Source organism: Podarcis gaigeae, assembly GCF_964106915.1.
Source record: "Podarcis gaigeae genome assembly, chromosome: 16".
Lineage (NCBI taxonomy): Eukaryota > Metazoa > Chordata > Lepidosauria > Squamata > Lacertidae > Podarcis > Podarcis gaigeae.
In genome coordinates, this window is record NC_139693.1 from 9,994,197 (window position 1) to 10,006,635 (window position 12,439).

At 48.2% G+C, this 12,439-nt stretch overlaps 1 protein-coding gene across 2 annotated transcripts in view; it reads right to left on the reverse strand.

Moving 5' to 3' along the window:
- Positions 1-869: 869 nt before the first annotated feature.
- Positions 870-12,439, reverse strand: part of THBS3 (thrombospondin 3) — a 49,715-nt gene continuing 38,145 nt past the window's right edge. For both annotated transcript variants that reach the window (XM_083715615.1, XM_083715614.1), the window contains exons 17-23: positions 11,962-12,155; positions 10,396-10,574; positions 9,909-9,957; positions 8,723-8,919; positions 6,247-6,419; positions 2,239-2,378; positions 870-1,268 (exon numbers count right to left, since the gene is read on the reverse strand). In XM_083715615.1, the coding sequence (XP_083571741.1) occupies positions 1,213-1,268; positions 2,239-2,378; positions 6,247-6,419; positions 8,723-8,919; positions 9,909-9,957; positions 10,396-10,574; positions 11,962-12,155 (988 nt within the window). In that variant the 3' untranslated portion in view covers positions 870-1,212. The remainder of the gene's footprint in view (positions 1,269-2,238; positions 2,379-6,246; positions 6,420-8,722; positions 8,920-9,908; positions 9,958-10,395; positions 10,575-11,961; positions 12,156-12,439) is intronic.

Below are 12,439 nucleotides of genomic sequence, written 5' to 3' on the forward strand. Positions count from 1 at the left end.
CAAATGCCCACAAGATTTAAGGCTACAGCAGAGGGCGAAAAACTGTTCTTCATCCCCTTTTCCATTTGTGCCTAATCTTATAAATTTCAGTCATGTCCCCCTCTTACTTTAAACTAAAAATGCTGGCATCTTTCCTCATTACTCCAGTCCCTTGAGCATTTCGGTTGCCCTTTTCTGAATCTTTTTCTCGTTCTACAATATCCTTTTTGAGGAGAGCTGACCAGAACCCTACAGGATATTCCAAATGCAGCTGCACCATAGATTTGTATAACAGCATTGCAATATCGGTAGTTTCATTCCTTTCCTAATAATCCCCAGCACTGAATTTTGCCTTTTCGTAGCTGTCTCACAATGGAGTGATCTTTTCCATCCACTACAATCCCAAGGTCAGCAACCTATGGGCATATATGTGAAATTAAGATCCACATAAAGGTCAGCTGTTTTAATAGCTATTGGTCCATGAAGCATAGCTCAGTCAGTAAGCTCTTAATCTCAGTGGGTCCAAGCCCCACGTTGGGCAAAAGATTCCTGCATTGCAGGGGGTTGGACTAGATGACCCTCGGGGTCCCTTCCAACTCTACAGGTCTATGATTCCCAGTAAACTCTGGGGATTCTAGTCCTCTCTGAGGTCGAATGGGGAAGTGGGGCTTCTTTTAACAAAGACTTCTCAACCCAGAATTCTTTGTGGGTGCAGGGGAAAAAAGGATGTCATAGTGGTATAAAGCAGCTGTTTAAATATCTGGCTCCCTCATTCCCTCGCTGAAAGATGATTACTTTGAAGGTGAAACACTGAAAAAACTAAGTCTTCTACTATTCGGGACCCCACCCACCCACTGGTACCCTCACCAAACAACAACAGGAGCAAGAAGTTAGAAAAACAGCCAGAGCTTTTATGGATAAATCGTTTCCCAAAATGAAGACAGCAAAAGACGGGACATAGTGGGAGTTTGCTCTGTCGCCACCCTCTCTGATTGGCTGGGCCCTTGCTGGCCCAGAATCCTTTGCTGGTCCTTTGGCCAAGGAATCTTGCGAACCCGACAGAAGAGACTGCTGCCAGCAAACTCCTGGGGGTTTCCAGAAGCTTATGGGGTGAGGTCTGCTAGTTTTCCAGTCCATTGTGTGTGTGTGTGTGTGTGTGTGTGTGTTGTGTATGGGGGTCTGAAATGATGCCCACTTCTAGGATGGGCGCTGAGCCCTTTTGATGACCTTAGTTCAAGCCCCTTCCAGTAAGATCCGGCGGAACGGCTCAAAGTCCACAGGGATGGTATCTACAGAGAGAAGGGAGAAAGAGAGAGAGCGTATTAGGTAGAGTGGAAACATCATAGTCAAGGTTTTGCATTGGACCTATGGAAAGCAGAGCTCTGGAGAAGATCTGTGGCTTTCCAGATGTTGTTGCACTCCAGCTCCCATCAATCTCCAGCCAGCATGGCCAACACTGAGGGGAGATGGGAGACAGGAGTCCATCTAGAGGGGCATGTGCTCCTCATCCCTGCTTTACACATCTGTAAATGTATTGAATATGTGATCCCTGATAGGTTGGGACACGGGTCTAGGCAAGGGGTGAAGAACCCTGTGGTCCTCCAGATATTCCTGAACTACAACTCCCATCATCATGGGGCTGATGGGCGCTGGAGTTCATCAACACCTGGAGGGCCCCAATCCCTGATGATGGAAGGATCTGTTGATTCTGTTGCTCTTCATCTTCTCATTGTTAAATTCAGATTTTTTGTGGGGGGTTTTTTAATCCTCATGAAAGTCTTCTGCATTTTAGTGTGAATTTCTCATGAGGAACACATTTTGATCAATGCACGCAATCATGCATGCCATTTCTCCTAATACAAACCCCTTTTCTATGTTATTTGGACCAACATATTCATTTTCGATGTATACTTTTACCTAACGTGCATTTCTTGGTAAGCACCGGTTGGATAACTGCATTGCAAAATTCAGAAAAGCGCAACTTTTCAAGCATGGCTTTAAATGCAAACTGAATCAAATTCTGCCTTTGTCTCCACCTGGTATATAGAATTTCAGCCTCGGTGATATAAACATCCTGTCATTTCCCCCAGAACAGGCTCAACTATTTGGGGAGGGCAGAGGGGATACTACCCCCCACTCTGATTTGGTGCTAAAGACCTCCATGGAAATCCCACCCCCCACCCGGGTCTAGGAGAATGAGGCCTAGCTCAGGTGAGCGAAGCCCTGCTTTGAACCACCCCAAATTGTCCCACAGCTGACCGTTGCAGCGATACTGCAGGTTGGACCAAATGATGTTCTCCTGGGAGAAGCAAAACACCCCCAGGCGGCCCCCTCGCATCGTCGTGTCGATGATGACGCCCGAGTCGGCCACCAGCTGGGGTCCCTCATATAGCAGCACCCTGTGGGGGGAGACAGGAGGGGGTCAGGTGCTTGGAAAATCCTTGTTGGCGGTGTGTGTCATGATGATCAGGAGAAAAAAAGAAGGTAGATGAATGGCAGCCGACCTGCAAGGATGGTTTTGAAGCAGGGAGGTTCACAAAGCCCAGGGCCGGCACACACATGAGTGGACTGTGATCGTCGTGTCTTAGACAACCCTGAGCCTTCCTCAGCTCTTATCTTGCAACAGCCCATCCCTCCCAGCTGCTGAATATTGAGAAAGACTGGATGGAAGACCCACTCCACCTTTGGGCTCGGCTATTGTAAGGACTGGCACCTGGAGTTTTCCTCTTCCCTCCTCAGCCCCTTCTCCTTTTGTGTTGTACCTTTCACATTGCAAACCTGAGGGTCAGGGAATGCCTTACTTATATTGATCTCACATAGGCTGCTCTGGGACCCTTTCCAAATGGAGAGAGGGGAAAAACTGCTTATAACAGAAGCAATATGTCCCGTATAGACAATGGTGAGGCCGCCACTTCAGGTTGTCCCCATTTCAGGGTGACCCGCCCTTCATAAACACAATATTAAAAACAGTTTAAAACAACTTGCTGTCACAGAAACAAGGCAGCTCCCTATTTACCACAGTGCAGTGATACCTCGTTTTTCGAACGCCTCTGTAGTCAAACGTTTCGGAACTGAAACACCAAAAACCTGGAAGTAAGCACCTCGGTTTTCAAACATGCCTCGGAAGTCGAACAGGAAACGTGGCTTCCTTTCTGAGTTTTCTGTATTGAGGCTTCCGTTTTTGGTTTTCAAAAACCGAGGTTCCACTGTATATTCATTCTCGTTCTTGGTATTTGGCTGGGAAATAGCATTGCAAAATTCAGAGGGGTGCGAATTTCATGGGGTGGCTGGGTTTCGTTTCACACATTGTTTTGGAAACGGTGAACTCAGCACACTGAACTCAGCAGCACCCGAGCACAAGAGCGCCTTCGTCTCTTGTGGATCTCAATGGCCGGCATTCAGAAACATAACTAAAGGTGGAACCCTTTACTCTGAGTAAAGACAACGCTACTCTGAAGTGCCCAGAACATCTGAAGGACGTTAGGAGACATGTTCCTTCCAAGCCACCATAACCGCGCAAGCCATCGTAAGGCCTCTTTGCCTCTTGTCAAAAGTTGGCGTGTTTTGATGGTCTACAGAGATCTAGGGATCTAGTCCGGTTCAAGGTGCGGGGGGGGGGCACAGGCCGGGTGGTGGAGTTGCAGTGGAGAGATGGGGAGATGTCGTCGTCCCCACTCTTTTCCTGCTCTTTCCGCAAAGGAGGGGGGAGAAAGTTCCCAGGCTTCATTCCTCCTCCTCCCGCTCTGCCCTATTCTCTGCAGGATTGCCCCCCACCACCTTTTCCCATTGTCCAGATTTCTTTTCTCCCTTTTTTGCATTTTAAAAAGGTCTGCTGAGGGCCAAAAGCATTCCACCCGGACTCGGGTTGCCATGGTGAACCAGACAATGGGCCTTGGGGCCCATCCAGTGAATGGTTCTTGGGGAAGGGAGTGGAGGGGGTGGGGGTGAACTCGTTCCCAGTGGAATGAGCCACCCCCCCTTTACACACACACACACACACACACACACACACACACACACACACAGAGGACCGGCCACATTGTTAAACAAGGAATGGCTCAGACTCTACGGCAGCTGGGAGAGGGGAGGCTGGCGGTGGCGGGGAAATGGGGAAAGAGAAGTATTCAAACCCCCCCCAAGGCCTTTTTACTGTCTCCCTCTCACACTCAATCCAACAGACTCATAGTTCCCCCCCCTCAATCTACAAATTATCCTTTGCCACTCTAGAGAAGTCGAGCGAGTGAGCCAAACCGCACCAGCGCAAGGAAGGCCCAGATGTACTTTTAACGTATTAAACAACACTTGCAATATATGAATGGATTGCTTATAGATGCAGACTTTGTTTGGACAAATGTAAAGACATTTGGAACGAGTTTATGCTGAACGTAAGTAGGTCTAGCCATGACCGACTCTGGGGTTACGGCGCTCATCTCGCTTTACTGGCCGAGGGAGCCGGCGTACAGCTTCCAGGTCATGTGGCCAGCATGACTAAGCCGCTTCTGGCGAACGGAAACGCCGTTTACCTTCCCGCTGGAGCGGTATCTATTTCTCTACTTGCACTTTGACGTGCGTTCAAACCGCTAGGTTGGCAGGAGCAGGGACCGAGCAACGGGATCTCACCCCGTCGCTCAGATTCGAACCACCAGCCTTCTGATCGGCAAGTCCTAGGCTCTGTGGTTTAACCCACAGCGCCACCCGCGTCCCATGCCAAACACAGTAGACTATTAAAAATCATATATGCTTTAGGAGGCAATCATTTTATTTATATATCTAGCTAATAATGTATGGAAGAGTAACTGATTATATTATACTATTTCTTTCTTTCTTTCTGTATTTTTTGTACTTTTTTCTATCTCTCTTCTTTCTTTCATCGCTTTATTTTCTGTAACTGAAATTCTTTCCATAAAATATTAGTAAAAAACAACAACGTATTAGTCACCCCTGAAAATAGTGTGGGATAGTGAACAGCACATCAGACACAGACTGAGGGGGATCTACAAGTCCCTTGCTCACTGGGTGGGCTATGCATCGCCATGTGACAGGGTCATTGTGAGGATAATTTTATCACAAGGGGAGGCATCCCAGACTCCCTGGCAGAAGGGCTGGGTTCTACATGAAACATGTGAGGTATTCACTGAATAAATTTAATGGGCCAGCGTTCATTTCGAAACCTCAACATGAGGAGGTGAGCTTTTGAAGGAAGGGTGTGATTAGAATATAATAATCAATAATCAATAATACCATACTGACCCCCCAAATATAAGCCACACGTTTTTTCCAAATTCCAACCATGAAACGTTAAAGTGCGGCTTAAATTTGTGGCCTTACAAAAATTGGATTTTTTACGATATCACTGCTGAAACAGACACATGGTAAAATGGAGCAGGTGTGAGTGCCTGTGGGATTTTAAGGGAGTGGCTTATATTCAGGTATTTCCTTTTTTTCTTTTCTCCCTGTGAATTTTAAAAGTGTGTCTGATATCAGGGTGCGGCCTATATTAGGGCCAATATGGTACATTAATGACAAACGTTGTTCAATCAGCCTAGCCTTCACTCGAAAACCTAAACTTGAGGAGGTCAGCTCTTGACGGAAGTGTGTGATCAGAATTTAGTAGCTAGCTAGTAACAGTAATAAATATTAAAAGGGACATGGGTGGCGCTGTGGGTTAAACCACAGAGCCTAGGGCTTGCCGATCAGAAGGTTGGCGGTTTGAATCCGAGCGACGGGGTGAGCTCCCGTTGCCGGTCCCTGCTCCTGCCAACCTAGCAGTTTGAAAGCACGTCAAAGTCCAAGTAGATAAATAGGTACCGCTCTAGTGGGAAGGTAAATGGCGTTTCCATGCGCTGCTCTGGTTCGCCAGAAGCGGCTTAGTCATGCTGGCCACATGACCCAGAAGCTGTACACCGGCTCCCTCGGCCAGTAAAGCGAGATGAGCACCACAACCCCAGAGTTGGCCACAACGGGACCTAATGGTCAGGGGTCCCTTTACCTTTACTAATAAATATTAAAGGTTACTTAATTTAATTAACAGTAATGTGTTGACAATGATAAGTCAATAAAGAATAGTAAATAAAGAAATAAATAAATAAATAAATAAATAAATAAATAAATAAGTGAGTGAGGTTAGGAGGCAACGTCCACCTTGACTATTATTATGGCCTAATTATATAAGATAATGATTAAGATGACTTATAGTCTCAGAAGGTAGCATAATGTCAGAAGGGTGCGTGGCACCGCTGAAGCAACCGCTACAGCCCCACACCTCACCTGATGTAGCCCACTTGGGGCCGGTGGAGCAGCCGCAAGCGGTAAGAGGTCTTGTCCTTCCAGCCCACGTTGCGGGGGTCCTTCCAGAGCAGGCGGACGTGGTCGGGGGTGTGGCCCGTGTGCCACAAGGCATTCCGCAGGTATTCTCCGGGACCGGTGCTAGACTTCACCGCCTGCCAGCGAGGAGAGGGGTTGTGGGGAGCAGGAGAAACAGCACGCATCGTTTCAGCCAGGAGAGACAGGATCAGGCCTTGCAGAAGCCACGCTGGATTCTGCTTCAGCAAGACCCGTTCGCACCATACCTTTGAAGCGCTATGATACCACTTTAAACAGCTGCGGCAGCCCTCCCTGCAGAGAATTCTGGGAGCTGTAGTTTGTTAAGGCTGCTGAGAGTGGCTGGGAGACATCCCTGTTGCCCTTACAGAGTTACAATTCCCAAGAGCTCCCTGGGAAGAAGGATTGGTTGTTAAACCAGTCCGTAGCTCTGGAAGGGAAATGGAGGTCTTCCAGCAAGTCTCAACACTGCAGTCCCCAGATGATGAATTATGCCGAAATGGCTAAAATGACTGAAAAATCAGAAATAAGGAAGACCAAAATTTTAATTTATAACTTATCTTAAACTGTAAAAACCATTAGTAAGATTGGTTTAATGGTGAATTTTATACAATTTAGGTAGTTCTGTCCCTATAATTCCCAAAAGAAATCTTCTGGGTTGTTGCTTTTTATCAAAGTTATTTTGAACATCCTTTTCAATTCATTATATATCATTTCCCAGTAAGTTTTAACCTTACTACAAGACCACCACATGTGATAAAAAGAACCTTCTTTCTCTACATTTCCAGCATTTGTTTGATTTAGATTTATACATTTTTGCCCGTTTACTTGGTGTTAGATACCATTGATAAATCATTTTGGACACAATGGAGAGGTAAAAGATTTGGATAATTATCATAAAAAATGCAGCCGGGAATGATTAACAATAGGACCCACAAAGGGGAGGAGGGAATTCCTTGGAATCTTGTTTTTATGTTGTATGTTGCACATGTGACTGTAAAATTTCAATCTGAAAAACCAAATAAAAGGGTTCTTTGTGGGGGGGAGGGGTCTCTCCTAACAACTCTCACCACCCATAACAAATATTAAAGTATATAAAACTATTATATTAAAGTGATATACTGCTATAGACTGTATAATGCAGATGAGGCCTCGCTGAATGCTGGGAGGTTGGACGAGGTGATCAATCAGGTCCCTTCCCACTCTGCAATTCTGTGTCCCACTCAGAGTTGATTCCTTGACATCTACCTTTCTTCCTGCCCAGGGCAGCCCTGCCTTTCTGCCTGTTCCTCTACAAGTCGCTTGCTTGCTGGGTGGGCTACGCATTGCCACGTGAACTCCGTCACAGGGTCGTCATGAGGATAATTTTATTGCAAGCGGAGCCATGTACAGTGGTACCTCGGGTTACATACGCTTCAGGTTACATACTCCAGAACCCAGAAATAGTGCTTCAGGTTAAGAACTTTGCTTCAGGATAAGAACAGAAATCAGGCTCCGATGGTACGGCAGCAGCAGGAGGGCCCCATTAGCAAAAGTGGTGCTTCAGGTTAAGAACAGTTTCAGGTTAAGAACGGACCTCCGGAACGAATTAAGTACGTAACCCGAGGTACCACTGTATAGCATCCCAGGCTCCCTGGCAGAAGGGCTGGTTTCTTCATGAAACATGTGAGTTATTCATTGACTAAATTTAGATGGATCGGCATTCATTTCGAAACCTCAGCCTTAGCAGCTGAGCTTTGGAAAGAAGAGTGAATGAATCAATAATACATTTTTTAAAAAAATCTATCAGCTTTCGCTTCAAAACCTAAACTTGAGGAGGTCAGCTCCTGACAGAAGTGTGTGATCAGAATTTATTACCTAATAGCAAATATTAAAGGTTACTTAATTTAATGAACAGCAGTGTATTGACAATGATAAATCAAGAAGGAATAGGAATAAATAAAAAAAAGCCGATGTTATATAAAGAAACAAACTAGCGTATAAATAAATGCTTATGGTTAGTAGGCAACATCCACCTTGATTATTATTATGTCTCCTTCGTTATCATTATTGTATAATTATACAGTGGTACCTCGAGTTAAGAACTTAATTCGTTCTGGAGGTCTGTTCTTAACCTGAAACTGTTCTTAACCAGAAGCACCACTTTAGCTAATGGGGCCTCCCGCTGCCACTGCACGATTTATGTTCTCATCCTGAAGCAAAGTTCTTAACCCGAGGTATTATTTCTGGGTTAGCGGAGTCTGTAACCTGAAGTGTATGTAACCCGAGGTACCACTGTATAAAGTAATGATTAAGATCACTTATAATCTCAGAAGGTAGCATAACCCTGGGCATTCCAGGATCAAATCAGAAGCCGCGGTGGCTTTCGTAATTCTGGGACTGTCCCTGGAAAATAGGAACACTTGGAGAGTAGGGCACTCACTTTGAGCTGCAGGCTCGGCTCAGCTGTGGCGCGGAAGGGCGTAGCCTGCCAGTAGGTCTGCTCCGTCTGCTTCCACATGACCACGTAGAAACTGGCGCTGTCCTGGTAGGCGAAGATGAAGCCGGCGTAGTCGTCGTCAGTGATGGTGTTGACGTGGAAGGTGCCTTCAAAGTCTACCCCGTTGAAGGCTGTGTACCCTGTCCCGTGGTGAGAGAGAGAAGGAAAGAGTTAGCGGTCGTCATGCCAAGATAGAGGAACGGACTGGTAGGCACAGGCGATGGGAAATATTTTTCTCTGCTTGCTTGAAACCCTGAAGAACAGTTGCTAGGACACACTCAGACCATAGGCTTCAAGCGCCATGATATCACTTCGAACAGTCATGGCTTCCCCCAAAGGATTCTGGGAACTATTGTTTGTGAAGAGTGCTGAGAACTGTTAGGAGCCTCAAAGAGCTACAATTCCCAGAGTTCTCTGGGCAGAGGGATTGGTTGTTAAACCGCTCTGGGAATTGTAGTTCTGTGAGGGGAATAGCAGGGTCTCCTCTCCCTCAGCACCCTTAACAAATCACAGGCCCCAGAATTCCTGGGTGGAAGCCATGGCCGTTTCAAGCAGTTTTGTAGTGCTTTAACTGTATGGTTTGAGTGCAGCAAAGAATTATTGGCGGCCAAGTATGTTTACCGTATTTTTCCCTCCTAAAGAGTAAGGGGAAATGTGTGTGCGTCTTATGGAGCAAATGCAGGGGGGAGGCAGGCAGGAAAAGCCCCCAGGAGCTGCACACAAGCTCCACGCGGCTCTTGCGGGCTTTTCCCCAGGAGGGAGAAGGGACTGACGCGGCCAGTCTCCCTCCTTGTAGAAAAGCACACAGGAGCCGCGCGCTCCTTAAAGGGTGCGCGGCTCCTGTGGGCTTTTGCGGGAGGTGGGGGAATTGCCATAGCCCGGCTGGAGAGGTTGCGCACAGCTAAAGAGGAAGATGGATCCCGCTCGCTGTCTTGGCTTCTTTGCTCTTTGGGGCTGAGGAGGGGAACCCGGGCTTCCCCCGGCAGCCCCGAGAAGCTCTGGGAGAAGCGGACAGGCTGCGCGCTTCTCCCAGGGGGAAATAATTCTTTTCCCCTTGATTTCCCCCTCTAGGTGTGCCTTATGGTCCGGTGCGCCTTATGGAGCGAAAAATACTGTATATTCCTCTTACCGACAGCCAAGCCTGGGTCACTGTTCATCGTCTGTACAATCTCCATGCCCTGGAGGTTGGGAAGAAAAAAGAGAGAAGGAAAGGGTGGTGACGAGACGGTCGAGTATAAGCAAAGGGCAAGGCAGCTGCCCAGATTGACCCCTGGGGTTTTGCATCTAGCACCCAAGCACCGAGAGAAGGGCCATAGCTCAGTGGTTAGAGCCCGTTAAAGCCCAGATTCGGTAGATTTCCTATGTCCCTATGGCGCTTGACCCCGAGAAACCAAACCTGATAGGCAACATGGCCGCTTGTCTACTCGTCCCCAATGAACCCCAGAGGCCTTTGAAGTTTTTCAACGGGGGCTTATCCTGCACTGTGCAAAGACTAAGGTCTTCTCTACCCAGTGGCTTACCAAGATTTATTGACCTTTCCCCCTTTTGCCCAAGGAACCAATTGGGTTTATTTCACCTCTGAAGCCTGCAGCACCTTCCCGGCTCCCTTGCCGTACCTGATTGAGAACCACCCAATTGGGATCAATCTGGGCGTCGCCCTCAGGATCCAAGATGACCGTCTGGTACGCACGGAAGTCGGTCAGCGTCACCTCGGAGCTCTCCGGGCAGACATCCAGCGGGTCAGCCACTGTGTCGTTGTCAAAGTCCTCCTCGCACACATCCCCTACGCCATTGCCTGTGCGAAGGGCAAAAGATGGTGAACGCCCGGCCACTAAAGCACGTTGGAAGATGTTTCGCCATATTCATACCTATCGGGCGTGGGGGAAGTGTGGTCCTCCAGATGGACTACATCCCCCATCATCCCTGAACACTGGTCATGCTGGCTGGGGCTGATGGGAGTTGGCGTCCAACAACATCTGGAGGGCCAGGGGTTCCCCATCCCTGCTTTATACCCCTGTAAGTGCATTGGATAAGAGACGCGGGTGGCGCTGTAGGTTAAACCACAAAGCCTAGGACTTCCCGATCAGAAGGTTGGCGGTTCGAATCCCCACGATGGGGTGAAAGCACTTCAAAGTGCAAGTAGATAAATAGGTACCGCTCCGGCGGGAAGGTAAACGGCGTTTCCGTGCGCTGCTCTGGTTCGCCAGAAGCGGCTTAGTCATGCTGGGCACAAGACCCGGAAGCTGTACGCCGGCTTCCTCGGCCAATAAAGCGAGATGAGCGCCGCAACCCCAGAGTCGGCCACAACTGGACCTAATGGTCAGGGGTCCCTTTACCTTTAAGTGCATTGGGTATGGGATTCCTGATTGGTTGGGGAATGACTGGTCCAGGACAGGAGTGGGGAGCCTGGATCGCCCCAGATGTTGCTGGACTCCAGTTCCCATTAACCCATTAACCCTGATGGCTGAAGGAGCTGGAGACCTGCAACCTCTGGCCTGCCTTGGTTGTGGTGTTCATGATCTGAGTGGGGAAGTGAGCAATGATCTTAGTCTGGGGTAGCGTATAATGTTCTCCCCCTTCCTGATATTCTGTTTCAATCCTCACAACAACCCTGTGAGGTAGGATCTGAGATGGGTGGTGAACCTGTGTCTCTGTAGACGTCACTACAACTCCCGTCATCCCTGACTGTTCGCCCTGCTGGCCGGGGCTGATGGGAGCTGGAGTCCAGCAACATCCACAGGTCCAATAAGTCCAATTTCATCTGCAATTCTGTGTGCTCCCTTCAAGGCACTCTTTGAGAAGGCGGCAGTCTGGGGACCCCAGAGTGACACACTCCTCCTCCTAGGGTGCCTCAAAAAGGTCTCTGTAAACATTGTCTCAAAACAGATGTTGTCTCTGTTGTGTACAGAGGAGAGCTTCTTTCTGCGAGTGAGACCAGTGGCGGTGGATGTAGGTGCCTTTTCACGCACTGAATAGAGGCAACATCCCCTCACAATTTTGTGGTCCTGTCTCTTTTTTTGCTCTCCGAGGTGCGGCAGCCATTTTGTGCTACGCCACATAGCAGGGCATCCATTTTGTGTCGTGCCATACCCCCCCCCAATGTCGCGTCAGCCATTTTGTGGCTGGTGCCATTGATGTAAAGAATTCTGGGCAGATTCCACTTTAAATTATCCCGTGCTCACCATCAGAATCCTTCTGGTTGGGATTAGGGACGAGACGGCAGTTGTCAGGGCCCGGGGGCACATAATCGGGGATCCCGTCGTTGTCGTCGTCATTGTCACACTCATCTCCCAGCCCGTCATTGTCTGAATCGAGCTGGGAGCTGTTGGGGATCTCTGCACAGTTGTCTTTCGTGTCCTGGTGACCGTCGCCATCACTGAACAACAACAATTTTATTATTTGTACCCTGTCCATCTGACTAGGTTGTGCCAGACACTCTGAGCAGTCTTCCAGCATATAGAGAAACATGATAAAACATAGAACATTAAAATCTTTGGTGCTGCTTTCAGTTGTACAGTTATTTATTTCCTTGACATCTGAGGGCAGGTGCCACTACCAATAAGGCCCTGTGCCTGGTTCCCTGCAACCTCACTTCTCGCAGGGAGGGAACCACCAGAAGGCCCTTGCAGGTGGACCTCAGTGTCTGGGTTGAACAACCGG